General features: G+C 35.3%; 1 protein-coding gene across 1 annotated transcript; it reads left to right on the top strand.

Moving 5' to 3' along the window:
* Positions 1-7,526: 7,526 nt before the first annotated feature.
* On the top strand, positions 7,527-14,074 carry LOC149818931 (cystathionine gamma-synthase 1, chloroplastic-like). Its single transcript, XM_089985056.1, has 11 exons — positions 7,527-8,063; positions 9,594-9,697; positions 9,961-10,034; positions 10,751-10,919; positions 11,773-11,832; positions 11,912-12,115; positions 12,208-12,294; positions 12,571-12,678; positions 12,892-12,987; positions 13,068-13,186; positions 13,621-14,074. Exons 1-11 carry the CDS (start codon positions 7,610-7,612, stop codon positions 13,742-13,744), a joined length of 1,599 nt encoding a protein of 532 aa, XP_089841182.1. The 5' UTR covers positions 7,527-7,609; the 3' UTR covers positions 13,745-14,074.
* Positions 14,075-18,003: the final 3,929 nt, after the last annotated feature.

Below are 18,003 nucleotides of genomic sequence, written 5' to 3'. Positions count from 1 at the left end.
TGAAAAATGTTTGATTTTCAAGCAATTTCAAAAATGATAGAAGAAGAATTTGTTTTGGCTTAAAAGAACATAATCTAGAGGATTAAATAAGTTTTTCAACGCATCAACAAGCACTAAAATCTGATATACAATTGCAAAGTTATGGCTTTACAAGCTCACTATATCAAGTGCTATCCAATTTTGAATAAGATCCGACCCAAATATATGTATAGGATCCAAGCATGAATTTGAATAAATAATACACATAAATTGATAATAACATCAAGAAAAAAGAAAGAAAGAGAAACATACCTTTCATCAGCCAAAACTCTTAAATCTACATTGATTGAAAAAGAAAAAAATAAAGTAAAGGCTAGATCAACTTACTTTAACTTGAATCACCATCAAAAGAGAATCAGGATTAAACTTTTGTGCCCACCATAGGTTTAATGCACACCGAATGGGGCAGACCTAAGCTTGTCTCTTGGCTACATGACACAAGGCTACTTAGAAGGATTTCTCCATTGCTCCTTTATAGGGTGAGACCTTCTATTTATAGAATATAGAGGCTCTAGTCTCATTAAAAAAAAGACTCTCAGTTGATGCTAACCTCCAAATACACTTTCTTAATTATGAAGGTCATCCCTCATTATGTAATATTTTTAATTAAAATATTACTCTATAAGTTTTAGAGATTTTTGGGATACAAAAAAATAAAAGTTAACAAACATAATAATTACAAACATATCCCAAAAACAAGATTAAAGAAAAAAATTATTTGACAAATAGCAATTTTGACTCAATATATGCATATTTACTAGTACAATAACTGAGACCACATTGAAAGGCATATGAGAGGTTTGACCTAAATATAATGTGTTCATGCTAGTTACCAATACGAGCATAAAAAAAGCCTTGCTTACCTAGTACATTGATACAATCTATATTCTGGAGGACCCTACTCCAGATTCATTGCCCTTGTCAAGCAAAGCGGATCCCAGTATCGAAGGCCCTGATCTGCACTCATTAGCCCAAATTGATCAAAGTATGGTGTACTCATCCAAATATATTATACCAAGTGATTTGGGTGGATCCAAGCATTACTATAGAGCCAAATGTCGAAGATCTTAATCCAAGTTCCGTGGTCCAAGAAATTGATGAGTACCCATTCTCTGGAAATCTAAATTCATGTTTCATCCTATAGTGGGACCCATCTCTAAGGTATCAAATCGACATTTACAACATTTTTAACCAAGAGAGGCATTTGATTTGGGGTGTCACTTTAATTTCACATTTGAAACTTGAATCCAGTTCGGTGTTAGACATAATAGAGCAAGAAGGAACCAAACCTATTTACACAGACCCAGATCTAAGAAGCAATCAAGGACCAACCAGCTATATGGAGCCCACTAGGGAGGTTGACCTCTCTTCTTGGGGTGCCTAGAAGGATGTGCAAAGGTGATTTAAGAAGGTTCTAGGTATTATCCTAACCCTAAAAAGGTTTTACTTATTTTTAGAGTTGAGACTCCAAGGAGCCTCTTAGGATTTTTCATTTTTGCATTTACATTTCTTGTATTTGGTGAAACATTTATGTTTCTTTCATTGGCCTATATATAAGCTTTTTATCCCAACAATTAGAATATCATACATGAAATGAAATGGATGAATGCTTGTCTCTCTCACTCTCTAAAAAATGTCTCCCTCTCTCCCTTGGCCTCTATGCCTTCCTCACTTTTCCTCTTGTCACCTAGGCCTTTGTCTCAATCTGAAGTAGGCTCCCGCCTTTGAGCCTAGACCACTTGTAAGTCAGTCCCAACTGAACTTGGTGCAAATTTAAGTCTAGATCATGCAACACAACAAGCAAACCCGATGGAATCAACTTCTATCAGCCAAACCGACTTCTTTGGACTATATCCCAATTGTGGAACATTAAAAGACCCTCTAACCAGACTCTCAAATCCATAGTAAGTCATCTAAGCCCAAGTCTTAACCCTGAACAAAGTATTAGACCCTTAAACTCGTTAAACCTAGCCCCAGGTTCAACATTCTGTTACTGATATTTGCTGAAACTATAATGACTTCACCCTAACATTTCTTCTAAACCTAACTTAGTCCAAGCTTGCAAATTTAACCATAGATTAATCTACTTGTCTTTAGTCTATTCACAAAAAAAATATATAAAAAATCATTCACAGTAAGGAGAAATAAATCTAACACTGTAACCTATTTTTACTAAATCTCAGTCCAGACCCAAACCTATTTTCTGTGTTCCATTATTTTTTATCTCCCTGACTTTAAAGAGTCTGAAGCCCAAATTTTAATCGAACCTTCCATAGCCTATCCCAAGCCTACCCTTAATTTTTTATAATTTTTTGATTGGTATTCTGAGAGAAATAAATTAATCTCTTAAGGTCAATCAGAATCTAAACAAAATCCTATCCCTAAAAAATCCCAGATCTTTTAGAAATTTTATTTCCCAAATCACAATTTCCCAAATCCTAAATTTTTTATTCAAGCTTGTCTAACATATCCCAAAGTTTCTTCTAAATTTTTAATATTTTATCTGTTGTGAATTGGGAGAACCAAAATTTTTAATAAATATTATCAAAACCCAAACTTAACCTGTTTTAGTTGACCTGAACTAACCGACACATAGTTAAAACCTAGACCTACCCATGGGCCTAGGAATGTAACATACATAGACATATGATACTAATATAGGATAAGTTGATTGTTTAAGACCAAAGTTTGCATAGCCAATCTTATCCCGATGGCTGCTAATGAGTATGGTTATTAACCATTTCCTATCAATTGAGCTATCTGCCCCCGCGTATATTAAATTGCTTAATTGGTAGAGAGATAATGTTGGGTCTATTGCAAGCATGTGTGTCGCATGCTCCACTGTCTCTGTTGGGTTCTCGAGTGATTTTTTCATACTGGTCGTAAGTAGGTATATCTTTCAAAGGCCTTATCTTCAAGAGACCCTACTATAAAAAAAAAGATATATCATATCACCACAACTTACTCAAGATTATACCCCAAACCTTATTTATGAGACATAAAAAATAATGTATCCAAAGTTTTGCGACTGAGTTTTTTTTCTGTATCCAAATTGACACAACTTATATAGGTTTTCATATGATCTCATCCTGCAACAAAAACTAGTAAAACTATGATAAGATCTTACATAAGTCATAAGTACATGTAATACCAGAACAATAGTTCATGAACATAATCACGACTATATTTGAATATTCATGGATTTCATTAAAAGTTATGCAAGACCATATAAAATTTTCAACAATAAGTCAAATCCAAAACAAAGTTTGCATTTTTGGCCGATTCAATTTCACAAAGTTTGCTTTTTTGTAATCCACATATCTTAGATTGGATCTGATTTTGAAATAAGGTTTCATTGTCATATTCAAACTAGATCCAAAATCAATAGAGTATACTACACAACCTTTGTGATATTGGGTCCGCTCAAAATGAGTTAAGCATATTGATTTCAAGAAAAAATGCGTCGAGTTAGACATAGTTTTGACCCAAACCCAGTTATGGTGCTGATGAGTTTTGAACTTAAACCTAATTAAACACAAATATATTTTTTCTATGCTATCTAGTAGGAAAGCAAGTCATATTCATTTTCTGAATTTGGCTTTTAAGGTTCGCTTCTTTTTAGATATCACTACAAGGATGATGGTCAATAGCGGCGACTCTTTAACAGTGACAAAAAAGTCACCACTATTGACTTAGAACAACGACTTTAGATATCTTCGTGAACGCCTTGGCCCCGCACAAATGTTGCCATTAAAGACATATCTATAACGATTCCTTTATATATCATCGTTATAGGTATGTTTATAACAACAACATTATATGATCGTTAAATATGTCACTGTTATAAATACACCTATAACGATGACTTTAGATATCACCGGCATAGGTATGTTTATAACAACATTATATGACCGTTAATTATTATTGTTAAAAAACTTTGATGATAATATTTAATGGGCATATAATATCGTCGCCATTGATATATAACAACGAGATAAAAAAGGTTGTTATATAGCCTTTCTCTATAATGACAACACATTTTACTTTTATAGCCTTTCTCTTTCTCTATAATGGCAACATTTTTGTAGCCATTATAGATTAGTATTTTAAAAAGGCACGATAGACCTATTTTCTTTTTCTCTCTTCTTCTTTGTCTGTGATCTCTCTACACTCTCATTGGACTATCGTCGAAGTGCCTACTCCCTCCTCTCTACTCATGTGATACTGTCACCATCGAAGTGCTTGCTCCCTTCTCTCTCTGTGATCTCCCGCTGCTTTGCAACCCTTCTCGCTCCTCCTCTAGCTGCAAGTGCAAGGTATCTCTCTCTCCTCTTTTCTTCCTCCTCTTCTCTTTCTTCTTCTCTTTCCTTCTCCTCCTTCCTCTTCTGTTCTCTCTCTCTCTCTCTCTTGGGTCTCCCCTCGTATAAGTGTGGACTATGTTGCTAATTTGTCTAGTTTAGCTCTCCTTTTGATCTGTGTAATTGTGTGTATCTTCCTTTTTCCTTTGTTGGTTATATCAATAATATCTGAAACCATTATATGTCAGTTGAGACATCAAATTCTTCATCCACTAGAAGATAGGCCTAGAGATAATGATGGTTTCTTGCAGGGAAGGGGCATAGTATCTCGTGTGATCGATCCCAACATGAGATAATGATGGTTTCTTGCATACTATCTCGTGTGAATTATCCCAACATGAGATAATGATGGTTTCTTGCAGACTAAAAGCAGAGAATCCATTTGGAACAATGGGGAGGGGTTGGTATGAATTAAAAGAAAGAAAGAAATAGAGAGAGAAGGTGGCAGGACATTGAAGGTCTACTTACTTTGTAAGAATTCACATCTATAACCATATATCATTTGCCAAGCTTTAATATGTATTTACATTTATAATCTTTCAAGATATGGTCAATTTAAGCAAAATTGTAAAAACCAATCAATTAGTCTCTCCAACGATTGGCTTGACTGGGCACTTTAATGTCATCTGTTTATATCTTTTGTTCTGTTTAGCCTGTAGAGGACATAGGAGAGGGGGTTGAAAATGATGTATGTTTGTTTTTTGAAGTATATTTATTGTAGGTTTGGAGAAGGGGTTAGATAGGATGTATGTTTGTTTTTTGAAGTGTGTTCGTTTTTTAAAGTGTATGTTTATATTTCAATGTATGTTTGAAGTTGAATGTTTGAGGAGATTGGTGAAGTGTATGTTTATATTTGAATGTATTTTTCAGGACATATAAATACTAGTGTATGTTTATATTTGAAGTGTATGTTTATATTTGAATAAATATATGTTTGAGGGGGTTGAGAGGATAAATGTTTGAGGAGGTTGGAGAAATGCATATTTATATTTGAATGTATGTTTTATGTTTGAGGAGGTTGGAGAGAACAAATGTTTGAGGAGGTTGGAGAGAACAAATGTTTGAGGAGGTTGGATAAGTGTATGTTTATATTTGAATGTATGTTCCAGGATGTATAAAATTTGAATTGATGTTTGAAGTATATATTTATATTTGAATGGATTAATGTTTGAGAATGTTTGAAGTGTATATTTGAATTGTATTTGCCGTTTTGTTTAATCTAATATAAATTTTATTTAAAACTAATATAAATTTTTTTTTGCAGGTTTAAGGCCTATAACAACAATATTTTGATATTGCCGTTATCGATCTTAACCTTATGTCACCGTTACAACCTATAACTATGACTTAATTATCACTGTTATAACATATAATAGTGACTTCTCATCGTTATCAACTATAATGATAAATTAATTCTCCTCATTACAGGCCATAACAACGATACAAAAATGTCATTGTTATAGGGTGGGTCACCGATATTGATGTCCACAGTTCCAGCAAGATTCTTTGCCAGTGGTGATCACACATTAATGGCGCTTGGCCAGTGGTGATCACACATTAATGGTGACCATTAAATGCTGTCGCTATTACTCAACTAAAACAAAAAATTGACGATCATTTTTTATTGCCGTTATCGACCTATAGTGGCGATAAATAGGGCAATAGCAGCGAGAAAATTTTCTGCTATTTGACCCTCATCCTTCTAGTGTATGGATCTGACTTAGATCTTACAACAAAGTTCCAAAATGAGTTAAAAAATGAGACCGTATGCTATGGAATTTGGTGAAAGTGTGTTAAAACATATTGATTTCTATGTAAAAAACCAAAATGTATGTGCGATGCTTGTTTGGTTCAAATGTGGGCCTAAGTAAACCTTTGTTTTGGATCTATCCAAATTACTGTACGTGCTAATGCATAACCAAAATATGGGTCAATGCAATTTGAGCACGTCTCCTTGGTGGGACGTTGCAGGTTCAAACCCTAGTGGTACGTTGAATAATAATTGGTGGGGGTCTGCCTAACTTTAAAAAAAAAAAATCAGCCAATCAAGTGTTGTATTGGGTAAAGTGGGTTAGGGTGAGGCACAAGTAACGATTGTTATGGTTTTTATTTTTATTTTTGTTTTTTAATACAAATATGTAAATCACATTCCAAAACACGACGTAACATGAGAGTTATTTAAGGGCCAGACCCGATACCTCCTCCACTCTCCCTCCTTACTACTGCGGTGCACTCCTCAGAGAAGGTTTGTAACTCGATTTTAATGTAAGTTTTGCTAAATTTGATTTTTGTATATATACTTTAGATTTTAAGAATTTTATATTTATATTTATATTTTTGCTTTACGAAGTGAAATGATGCTTTAGATTTTAAGAGTTTATATTTTAAATATTTATTTATACAATTTATTGAATGAATGATTCTAAATCTGGCTTCTATGTTTTTTTATAAAAAGTTTACTTTTTTTTTTATATTTATATAGAGAAACCGCCTTTAAGATCAGAAACAGTTAGCTCTGCCTGTCCTGGACAGCGTTAAAGACTATGTCAGCTTAACCCTTTGCCCCAAGAGAATAGCTGTCTTTCAGCTTTCAAGTGGTGACGCCTATGGGATTTGAACTTAGGCTGCCGGCAGCTTGGGGCTCATCCCACTAGGCCAAACTCCTTTGGAGCTATAAGGGGCATTCTTTATCTGACAACAAAGGAAGGGAAGGGGAAAGGAATAATTAAATATAATTAACAATATTTTATAAAAAAGTGCCTAACTAATCATATATTTATAAGTAAGTGCCTAATATTTCAATTATTACATTTAACTGCCTGCTTTTAAAACCATTTTAAAATTGAGGGTGTTTTGGTCCTTTTCTAATTGAGTCTGAAATTAGTAACTTTTTAAAAGCAACAAGCAATTAAATGTAATAATTGAAACGTTAGGCGAGCTGGTCATGCTGAGCATGAGCGTTTTTGCTCATGCTGACATCGTGGCCATCCGATTTGCATTTTAAAAAAAGCTCAAAAGGGTACAAAACACGTGGCATTCATCCAAAATGCAAACAGACGGCCACGATGTCAGCATGAGCAAAAACGCTGATGTTCAGCATGACCTGATCTGCGCCCCTTTTTTGTAAATTGTTTTAAAAATTAATAAAAAGGTCGGACTCTGTACTGTGAAGGCAAGCCAGCGAGCGAAAGAAGGAAGGGGGCGGCAGTGGCATGGCGGCGGTGTCCAGCTGCTGTGCAATGGGTTTGGTGGGAGGGGGATTCCTTAGTCCTTTTGTCATTCGTCCTCCTCCCTCCTCGGTGGCTCCTTTCGAGTGTCGATCGGATCCCGAGCAGCAGCAGCAGCAACCAAGAAAGAGCAGCTCGTCGTTCTCCTCCCTCTTCGTTCCGGCGGGGATGTCCTCCTCGTCCCTCATCTTGAGGTTCCCTCCCAACTTCGTGAGGCAGCTGAGCATCAAGGTTCGACGAAACTGCAGCAACATCGGCGTCGCCCACATCGTCGCTGCCTCGTGGTCCAACGGCGGGGCCCTCCTCAGCAACCAGCATCACCATAAGGACGTGGAGGCAACCCTCCACCCTTCTCCTTCTCCTTGTAACAGTAACGATGTACAGTATGGTGGTTCGGCCGCATTCTTGACCTCTGACGGCTCCATTGCAGTTCATGCAGGTAATTTTTACAAGAACCATCTCTCTCTCTCTCTCTCTCTCTCTCTCTCTCTCTCTCTTCTCCCTTTTCTCGCCTCCTCTTCTGTTTCCCTCATCTTTTATGCTTGGTGGAATCCAATTTATTTGTTTTTACTTCTTCTTTTTTTGTCTTCATTCATAGCACTTGCAGAGTTATATTGATTTGGTTGGTTATCTTCTTTACTTTTTGCCCTGCGCATTTGGTATTCCACCCTGAAATCCCTTGATCTATTTTGTGTTTCGTCAATCAATCACCAAGCTTAACAACGGGTACGGTGGGAATCGACCCTTCTTGTTGATCAGTGACGATAAATAATTGAAGATCCATCGTTTCGTGAACTTAGATTCCCCCTCTCCCTCCGTGATGGTGGTGGGATTTGTCGTATGATCCGTCCATTTTATAGCCATTTTCCTTTGTCAGACTTGATAATCTCCTATTGTTCTTGAGTAGATCTGCGACATTGGCATTCCGTGTGAATAATTTCTTGGCTTCTCCTTCTGATGATGGGGTCGCATGCGCCATTTTATCTCATTTGTTTAGATGAACGAGAGATCGAGTTGGGATTGTTACGCAATGGGTGCATCCACCAAACATACCAACACATCCTGATGGTATGCTTCAATAGATCCGCTTGCCTAGATGGAAGGAAAAGATTGGGATATCGCGCTCCTTCCGTCATTCTAAATTTTGATTTCCCCAAATCTGTGTAAATAAGATGTGTGTGTGATGGTGTGTTTGGCAGCTGCACGGAAATAAGCACTGTCGTTCACAATGCAATACCAAGCTCCTGTCATTTTATCTGGATAAGCAGGTGCCTCCAACATATTATACATGTGTTATGGAAGGACGATTTAGCCGTTCATGTGGGTTGCCACCAGTTCTTTAAATATTCCTTAGAAAAACACAAAACACAAAACACAAAATCCTTTCATGCATCTGTGGTTATTAATGTAGAAATCGATGAAAAAGGTAAGCGTTTGAAATCGTTTTGTGTTAGTTTTGATAATCTATTATAATATTGTGGATATTGAAAGTTTTGTGATGCTGAGGCGCATTGAGGTTGAAACATATTACCCAATTTTGAAGTAGCTTGTTTGCTCTCTTCATTTTCAATTTCTTTCTTTCCTGCCACCACACCCACTCTCATTTTTTATCATGTTTTGTTTTGCTTATCAATGGGGTCACAAGATGCCATCCATGCATGAGTAATGTATCCTATAGACCCGTTATTTCTGTGATTCTGTCGTTATGTGTTGCTTATATGTTTCCTTCTCAAACAATGGCAAGTACAATCTGAAAACATTGGCATATCTTGGCGCTTGTGTCTTGCATTTCTTTTTAATTCATATTTAAACATGTTGCATGAGATGATGATGGAGAAAATAATGGGGATTGCCATTACTTGTTCAAAATTCAACGTAAAATTTTCTGCTTAATGATTTTTAGATGTGTGCTTGCATCTATTGGTTATGCATTACCTTACAACATCTTTGTGTGCACTTTGCTTTACAGGGGAAAGGTTAGGGCGCCGTCTAGTTACCGATGCAGTGACCACTCCAGTTGTTAATACTACTGCTTACACATTCAAGAATACTGCTGAATTAGTTGATTTCAAGGTATGCAACATCATCCTTGAATGAATGTGGATTTTGTTTGCTGATAGTTTTTTTCTCTAGTGGAGAAAGATCTTTTCAGTAGAATGTCTTTGAGTATTAGTTTTCTGTTTATCAGTGATTGTAGCAGAATTTATTTCAGAGCCTTGGTTTTGTGCAGAAGTGGAGGTCCTGCATGATTTTCCACAGTATTTCCTTCCATCCTTCCTTTCATAATTCCTTTCCTGAATCAAGCAAGCTAACCCCTCTCTTGATTATCTTGACAGGAAGGGCGTCATCCAAGTTTTGAGTACGGTCGCTATGGAAATCCAACTACTGAGGTTGCAGAGGAAAAGATAAGGTACTTTCTGCTTTTGTTATGATAAATAGTGTTAAAGTGTGTAATTGTGTGTGTGTGTGTGTATATATATATATATATATATATATATATATATATATATATATATATATATATATATATATATATATATATATATATATATATATATATATATATATATATATATATAAAATTCCCAACAGGGGCATTTTGGTCATTTCAACTTATGTAACTGGGTCGGTCCAATAGGGACAAGTTAGTTAGGTATATTTTTATTTTTCTTAATTTTATAATTAGGTTAGCTCTTGAGGGGCTCTATGGGAATTACCCATGGAGTTGTTGGAATTGCTCCCAACGACTATAAATATAGCCATTCGGAGCTCACAACGACTCTATGGGAGCTCCCAAGGCTCCTTGCCTCTTGGATTTTTTGTGTATAAATAGGGACACATTGTCCCCATTTATGTGATGCTTCTAGCTAAGCATATTATCAATAAATTCCATTATTTTTTATATTTGTTGCAAGCCCTTGTTGGCTTTTTATATTGTCCCTAGTGGACTTATGATTGTGTATGTTGAATTGTGCCTTTGTATGCCCTTAGTTGGCTCCTATCTATCTTCCACTCAATTCATTACAAATAGTTCTTTGTCTTCATTCTCCGTTTCTACGTAGGAAAGATGTTTCTTGTCCCAGGGCTATCCCACCAACATCTTTGCTGAAGTTTAATGTTTATCAGTGCACTAGAGGGAGCTGAATCGACATTGTTGATGGCATCTGGCATGTGTGCTAGTACTGTTATGCTTATGGCACTAGTACCAGTAGGTGGACACTTAGTGACAACTACTGATTGCTACAGAAGGACTCGGATATTCATTCAAACAATACTTCCTAAGATGGGAATATCGGTAATCACTTGTATTTTGGTTTTCTTGTTTGTCTCTAAGTTTTTCTTTGAGAACTGCCATAGGTTCATGCCAAGTTTATTGCATGGAGAGCTTTTTTCTCTACATGTTCTAGATTTCATGTGAAAAATTACTCCAGAACCTCTGCATGCTTTTAATTGCCAGCAATGTTAATTATGTTTGCAGATGAGATGTATTTTAACTGATGCTACCAATAACCATTCAACAAATTAATGGATATTTAATGTAGAAAAATCATTGTTCTAGGTTCATAAGAAAAAACCTTTTATTTCTTATTTTAGCTTTTAAAATTTTCTTTATCATGAAAACATAAATAAAATTTAAAATCGTGCAAACAATCATAAATAAGAAATTTCAGGAAATATATGAATAGTGGGAAGGAGCATGTCGAAAACATCAAAAAGTTGTAGAACCAAGTCTTTTTTTTTCAAATATGAATATGTACCTTTTCCTTCTTAGTGTGTAGCGATATAACACATTAGAGTTGAACAAACTTTATCAAAATAAATTGGCATTTACTAACTACATTGTTCTCTCCTTCCTGGTTTTTGGGTTCTTGTACAACTTCCTATTAGTTTATTGATGAACTTATCATGGGTTGTTACTATTTGGTTTTGCTTGTATGATGCATTATGACTTGCAATCTTGTTGTATACGTCATACTCCTTGAAGAAGCTCCATTAATCCAGAATTAGATTGTTTCATATCAACAAACAAGTTATCTTGCTTTTTGAACTTATTCCAATTTCTTGGTCTTTTTTTTCCTGTTGATTGGAAGCAGCATTTGGCTATCATGCTTGGCTTATCTGCTGCTAATTTTAGCTTTTAACTGTAGGCCACCATCATTGATCCTGCTGATATTGATTCCCTGAAGTCTGCTTTGGAACAGAACAATGTTGGTAAACAGTGACATTTTGTGCCATAGCTTGATGAATACTATTAGTAGTGTCTGAATAATGTCTTGTATTATGCAGGTATCTCTTTTCTTTACAGAGTCTCCAACTAATCCTTACCTTCGCTGTGTTGATATCGAGTTGGTGTCAAAACTGTGCCATAGCAAGGGAGCATTGGTCTGTATAGATGGCACTTTCGCCACACCTATTAACCAGAAGGCCTTAAAGCTGGGTGCAGACCTTATTCTGCAGTCAGCTACAAAATACATTGGTGGCCACAATGATGTGAGTTAGGACTAGCTACTGCAATATATGTTGGGGACCTTGTTCAGTCTGTTTTCTGAAAGCAAACTAAAAGTATTTGCGTTTTGTGGCAGGTAATTGCTGGTTGCATCAGCGGTTCAGAGAAGTTGGTTGGGATGGTTCGTACTCTGCATCACATTATGGGTGGCGTTCTCAACCCTGTAAGTTTTCCATAGTTATATTAATGCCCGTGTTTTGCACGTGGATTAAGTTGCTGCCTTCATATTGTGAACCGTGAATGCTTGCTGAGTGGGTTCTTCGTCTGTCTCCACCTAAGATTGTGGCCTTTTGAAACACCTGACCCCACTTTCCACTCCTTGAGACTCACTGTGGTGCTTATTGAGGCCGAGTTCTTATAGTCTATTTTTGCAGATCCACATGCAACTTGAATTTTGTTTATTAACTTTGTTGGTGGATATTTCTGCTCATGCAATCAGAACGCAGCATACTTGATTATCAGAGGCATGAAGACGCTGCATCTTCGTGTACAACAACAAAACTCTACAGCATTGAGGATAGCCCAACTTTTAGAGGCGCATCCTAAGGTATGCGAAATCCATGTGGCTCGTTGCTAATATCTCTTAATCATGCATATGTAAGGGCAAGTGTGTGTACTAGCAAGCACAATTTTTATTTTATTTATTTATTTTTACGCATGCCTGTGTCTTACAGTTTTTTCAGACACTATTCCTGTACATAGATATCATTCAGCCAGGTTGTGTTATAAATGGCCTAAGGCTGACAAGTAAAATTGTCAGGTTTTGCGTGTCCATTATCCAGGCCTGCTTAGTCACCCGGAGCATCATATAGCTGCTAGACAAATGAAGGGCTTTGGTGGTGTAGTCAGTTTTGAGGTTGGCATATTAAAGTACTTCTCTTCATGTTGGTTTTGGATGCAACTACCAATTTTGAGTATCTGCTGCTAACTTGACAGGTTTGCGGTGACCTGAATACCACAAGGAAATTCATAGATTCCTTGAAGATCCCTTACCTTGCTCCATCATTTGGAGGCTGCGAAAGCATTGTAGATCCACCCGTGATCATGTCCTACTGGTAAGCCCCTCTTCCCTCCTCTGTCTGTCTGTTTCTGTCTCTAAACTCTTTATGGGGAGTATATGTCCATCCTTTTCTGCGAAAGAATCGATAAAACATTTCTCTGATATGATCTTTGCCTGCTTTTTCTGGTGTCAGTACGTTAAACAGCTTAACCATGAGCTTTGGTTGATACTAGTCATGGTTGAGAATCTGTTGTTTGGGGTGGTCAGGGTTCCATTCTCATGGGTGCCAACCCCTTGCGGACAAGGTCATTATGTCTCTTGCTCATGCCGAAACAAGGGGACTCCTTATGGGCAAGGCGTGCACCACGGGTTTGCACTGTTGGGAAAGGGACCTTAAGTATGGCAGGCTTAGCCAGCGCGACTGAGTCTCTGATCCCGAATGTGTTTTTTTTTTTTTGGTTGGCTGATTTGTTTTGGTCTGTTGGTCAGGGATCTTACTCCGCCTGAGAGAGCTGAATACGGAATCAAGGACAATTTAGTCCGATTTAGTTTTGGAGTGGAAGATTATGAGGATTTGAAGGCTGACATTCTTCAGGCTTTGGAGGTCATTTAATCAATAAACCAGTATTTGGCGAACAAGAAGCGTCTGCTTCGAGTGGCTCTCTGGAGTCTGTACGCTTGTGACCTTTTGGCAGGTTTCTGGGGAGGGAGGAAACGATATGAGCTCTTTAATAATGTTTTGCATCATTACGATATTCTATTTAGATATTTCTTCCTTTCTTTCGTTTGGATAGTAAACTTGAGGATTTAACTAAAGACCACTTGCTGAAGGGGGTTACATTTAGATTTCTTTTTTTTTTTCAATGTTGTAAGAATCGGTATGGGGGGTTGAATCGATTTTCATGATTCCGATTCTGAACTGAATGCGAGAGATGAATTCGGCTAATTTTTAACCAGTAGATGATAAGTGTTAATAAAAAATTACAAAATATTAAAAAGCAATTTTAATGCTTTGAAAAATATTAAAAATATGCCCGATACTGATTTCTGAATCAATTTTTGGCCAACACAATATGAATTGGCCGATTCACAACGATACTATCAATAATGCTTTTTTAAAAAAAATACTCTACTCTTGGATGTATTTATAAATGCTTGTTATTTATATTTATTATAAATAACAACTTTTCTTTGTTTGAAAGTTTTATTTTTTATTTTTACTTTGTAACAAGTTTTGATAAGTGAAAACAGAAATCATCAATTCTCAAATGTGAAACTTATTTTATTTTATTTTTCTTATCTCTTAGGTGGTTCTTCAACTATTGTGATGAATTAGATCCAAACTTGATGAAAGATTCTTTTTCTATTCCATTACAATGATTATGTTAAGGATTATAAACTTATTTTTTTAAATCTTGACATATCGAATGAATACATGAACCTTTAGATTCATATTAGATGGAAGAGCAAGTTTATTTGATTCAATTTATATATAAATTCGACTTGAAATATTATCATAAGCTTAATAAAATATACATCAAATTTATTTCAAAAAATAATTATATATTATACAATATTTGGTTATTGTCTAAATTCATATAATTTTCATAAGTCGAATATATATAATATTATATCCGGACAAAGAATATATTCACTTGGTTATGCATTCGATTATTGGTCATGCAAGAGCTGGCTATAGTTTAAATCTATGTTATTAGCTTATTCATTTTAATAGATTGACACGAGTCATAAAATTTACTTGAGATGTTATCATTAAGTTAAAATTTGATCTTTATATAAAGATAGATAATTCAAGCAAAATCATAGTTATAGAAGATTTGATTATAGTCCAAATTAATTATATATATAGATAAAAAATATCCAATACTCAACTATTCAGACCCATCATATAATTTTGTAATAAATCATAGACTATTCATAAAGCATAACTGTAAGAATATTTTTGAATTTCATTATGTTATTATGGATTTTACATATCCACATCAACTTGAGATACTATCATCAAGACAATAAAAAAGGCTTGATACAAGCACAAAATTAAGCAATTATGTGAATCTCATCTGATTATATATCAAGTTTATTCATATGCTTTAATTATGAGTCACCATGATTCAACTTAGTTCAAATCATAATTTACACATACTTCGGCTCAAAACTTATTCAGTTTTACTTTATTCAGATCCACAATAAAAATCTAGACAAAATTGAATTCATGTATTAATGATATCTAAGCATGAAATATCAATAAAGCATATCCTATAAAACATGCACTGTAAACATAAAGCAATCATAGAACTCATACTATCAACATCGATCTACATACAACATGATACCCTTTTGATCCAATATAAAATTTGGACCAAAGCTATCCAAAGCAAATAGAAAGGTAAAACATTTCATAATTCCATTATGCTTATCCGAATTCATTTTCAACCCGGATCCTAAAACATATTGCATTTGAACCAAAATTTCAGTTTTCAATTCATAAGGACAAACACATGAGATTTAACCCATTCAGTTAAGATTAATTATCATTGACTTGAGCCAACTAGTAGAATTAAGATTAATTATCATTGATTTGAACCAACCAAATGTATAGTTAAGAGAGATTAAATTGTACTTTGGTCCATCTAGTTTAAGCCAAGTAAATCTAATCTTTAAATACTGGATTCTATATGTTCCAACTTGACCAAACATGTTTAACTGGATCAAACTGCCTCAACTAGGTTTATTCAAATCTAATCCAATTTGATTAAATTTGATCCGGTTCATTCAACCTCAAACAGTCCATTAAGGCCCATCCAGGTTAATTCATCCAAACAGGTCTAAATAAACTTGCCCTGATTTTGGTTCAATCACAATAAGCATGACTGAGCCTCATTCAAACTGTTTTTTACATACAATTGTAAACATTCCAAATTTTCCAAGTTCCAAAAATTATCCTCTCTGACCTTGAGTTTCACCTTCTGAGTCATTCAGAAGGGTAATTGGGTCAATTTCTAATCATTTCTTGGATTAACTTATTGAAGATCCAAAATCCAAGTTCATTTTCTATATTAGACCCAAACTCGGATCCAGATCAGACATCCAAATCCAATTTTGAGTCTGATTCTTCTATTTTCAATCCAAACCTAAAAATCCAAAATCAATTTTCTGTATGGCTCAAGGATTCAGATCTAATCTCTATTTGAATCTATTCCTCTCATTTTTTTTAGTTCGAGATCCAAACTCAATTTTTACTCAAAATATCGAATCCAGATTTGTTTTTAAAATTCAAGTTTTTTAAAAATTAATTCTTTTATTTTAAAAGCTCTCTTTTGCAAAATCCTCAAAATTCAAAATCAATATTTTTGCAAAATCTTTCAAAATTTCATTTGGATCCCATCTCTTAAGTCCCTCACATTTTTCTTATATTTTAGGTTTTCTTTCAAAAAAAAAATAAAAATAAAAATAAAAAGGGCGGGGTTTCAGAAAGTAATCTTAGGGTTTTTTGAAAATTTTCACAACTAAACCTTATTTTTAAATTTTTAAAGTTCAAAAGGGTATTTTTGAAAAATTACATAACCACCCTCTCCTTTATAAATTGATGTAAAGGAGAGGGAAAAGAGGTCGGATTTGATCTTTTGAAAAGAGGGAAAAAAACCGAGCTCCTCTCCTTTCTCTCTTTCCCTCTTCTGATTTCTCCTTTCCTTCCTCTTTCCCTCCTTTTTTTTCTCTCTTCTTCTCCTTCTTCCTTTTTCCTTTCTCTCTCCCTCTGATTCTCTTTTCTTTCTTCACTGGTGAAGGATTTTGATCGGTTCAGCAGGAGCACAACGAAGGAGATTACTTCTCCTCTCAATCGATCCTACTGGAGCAGCTTCATCCATTCCACTTCAGCTAAATCGGTAAGAAGCTCCTCTTCTTCTCTCTCCTACGTCCATCTTGTTTCACGATTTTTATTTTGCTGGTTGTTTCTGCAAATTCCTTTTTCTTTTCTAGGTAAAACTCGAACTGAGGCTAGATTAGATCAGTCTAGGTAAAACTCGGTCTGAGTCTGGTCATATATAAACAAATGGTTTTTTATTATGAACCAAACCTAGAATGGATCGAATTTGGGTTCAGATTTAGATATTTTGAAAATGCCTTAGGTCCAGCTTGGACCAGACCCAGAGTGAACTGAATATGGGACCAATTTGTACCAAACTGGGTTGAATCTAGTTTGCTTAACTAGAGATACAGAAACTAAGACCCTCTAGGTTCAGTTTCGAATGAACCCAGACCAAGCTAGGTTTGGGTTGGGATCAGTGAAACCAGGGAAAAAATGAGAAAGAGAATAAGAAAAGTGGGTTCGACCCACTTGGTTTTGGACCAAACTCAAACCAAGTAAGCTATGTCAAGAAAGCGAGAGAGGTTAAGAGACATATTGGGTTGGTTCCAAAACCTAACCCACATGATCTCGGTGAGAGCCCAGACCTAGTTGGGTGAACCTTGTACGGACATATATAAAGTTATGTATATAGAGAATCACTAGAATATGAGAACTACAATGTAAGAAACAAAATATGAGAATCGATGGGCATTTCCAACAAATTTTCTGCAAATCCAACCATGTGGATGTGCTTGGCATGATGAATTTTTTAGGAATCAACCATTGGATCATGTTTTTTCAATGAAAAATATGATTTTTGAATCCTTCAATATTCATGAAGAATATGAGCAATTGATTTTAAAGCCTTAAAAAATCTCATTTATGCATCAAAATCGGATGATTCAAGAGCGTGTTTTCATGAAAATAAGCACGTAGATCACATTCATATGGTTAAATTCAAGAGAAAAGAATAAAAAATTCATGAAAACATTGGTTCACACATT

Source organism: Nuphar pumila, chromosome 13 (assembly GCF_984573655.1).
Source record: "Nuphar pumila chromosome 13, dmNupPumi1.hap1.1, whole genome shotgun sequence".
NCBI lineage: Eukaryota > Viridiplantae > Streptophyta > Magnoliopsida > Nymphaeales > Nymphaeaceae > Nuphar > Nuphar pumila.
The sequence above is the reverse complement of the archived record's forward strand: the minus strand, read 5'-3'. Positions and strand labels throughout refer to the sequence as shown.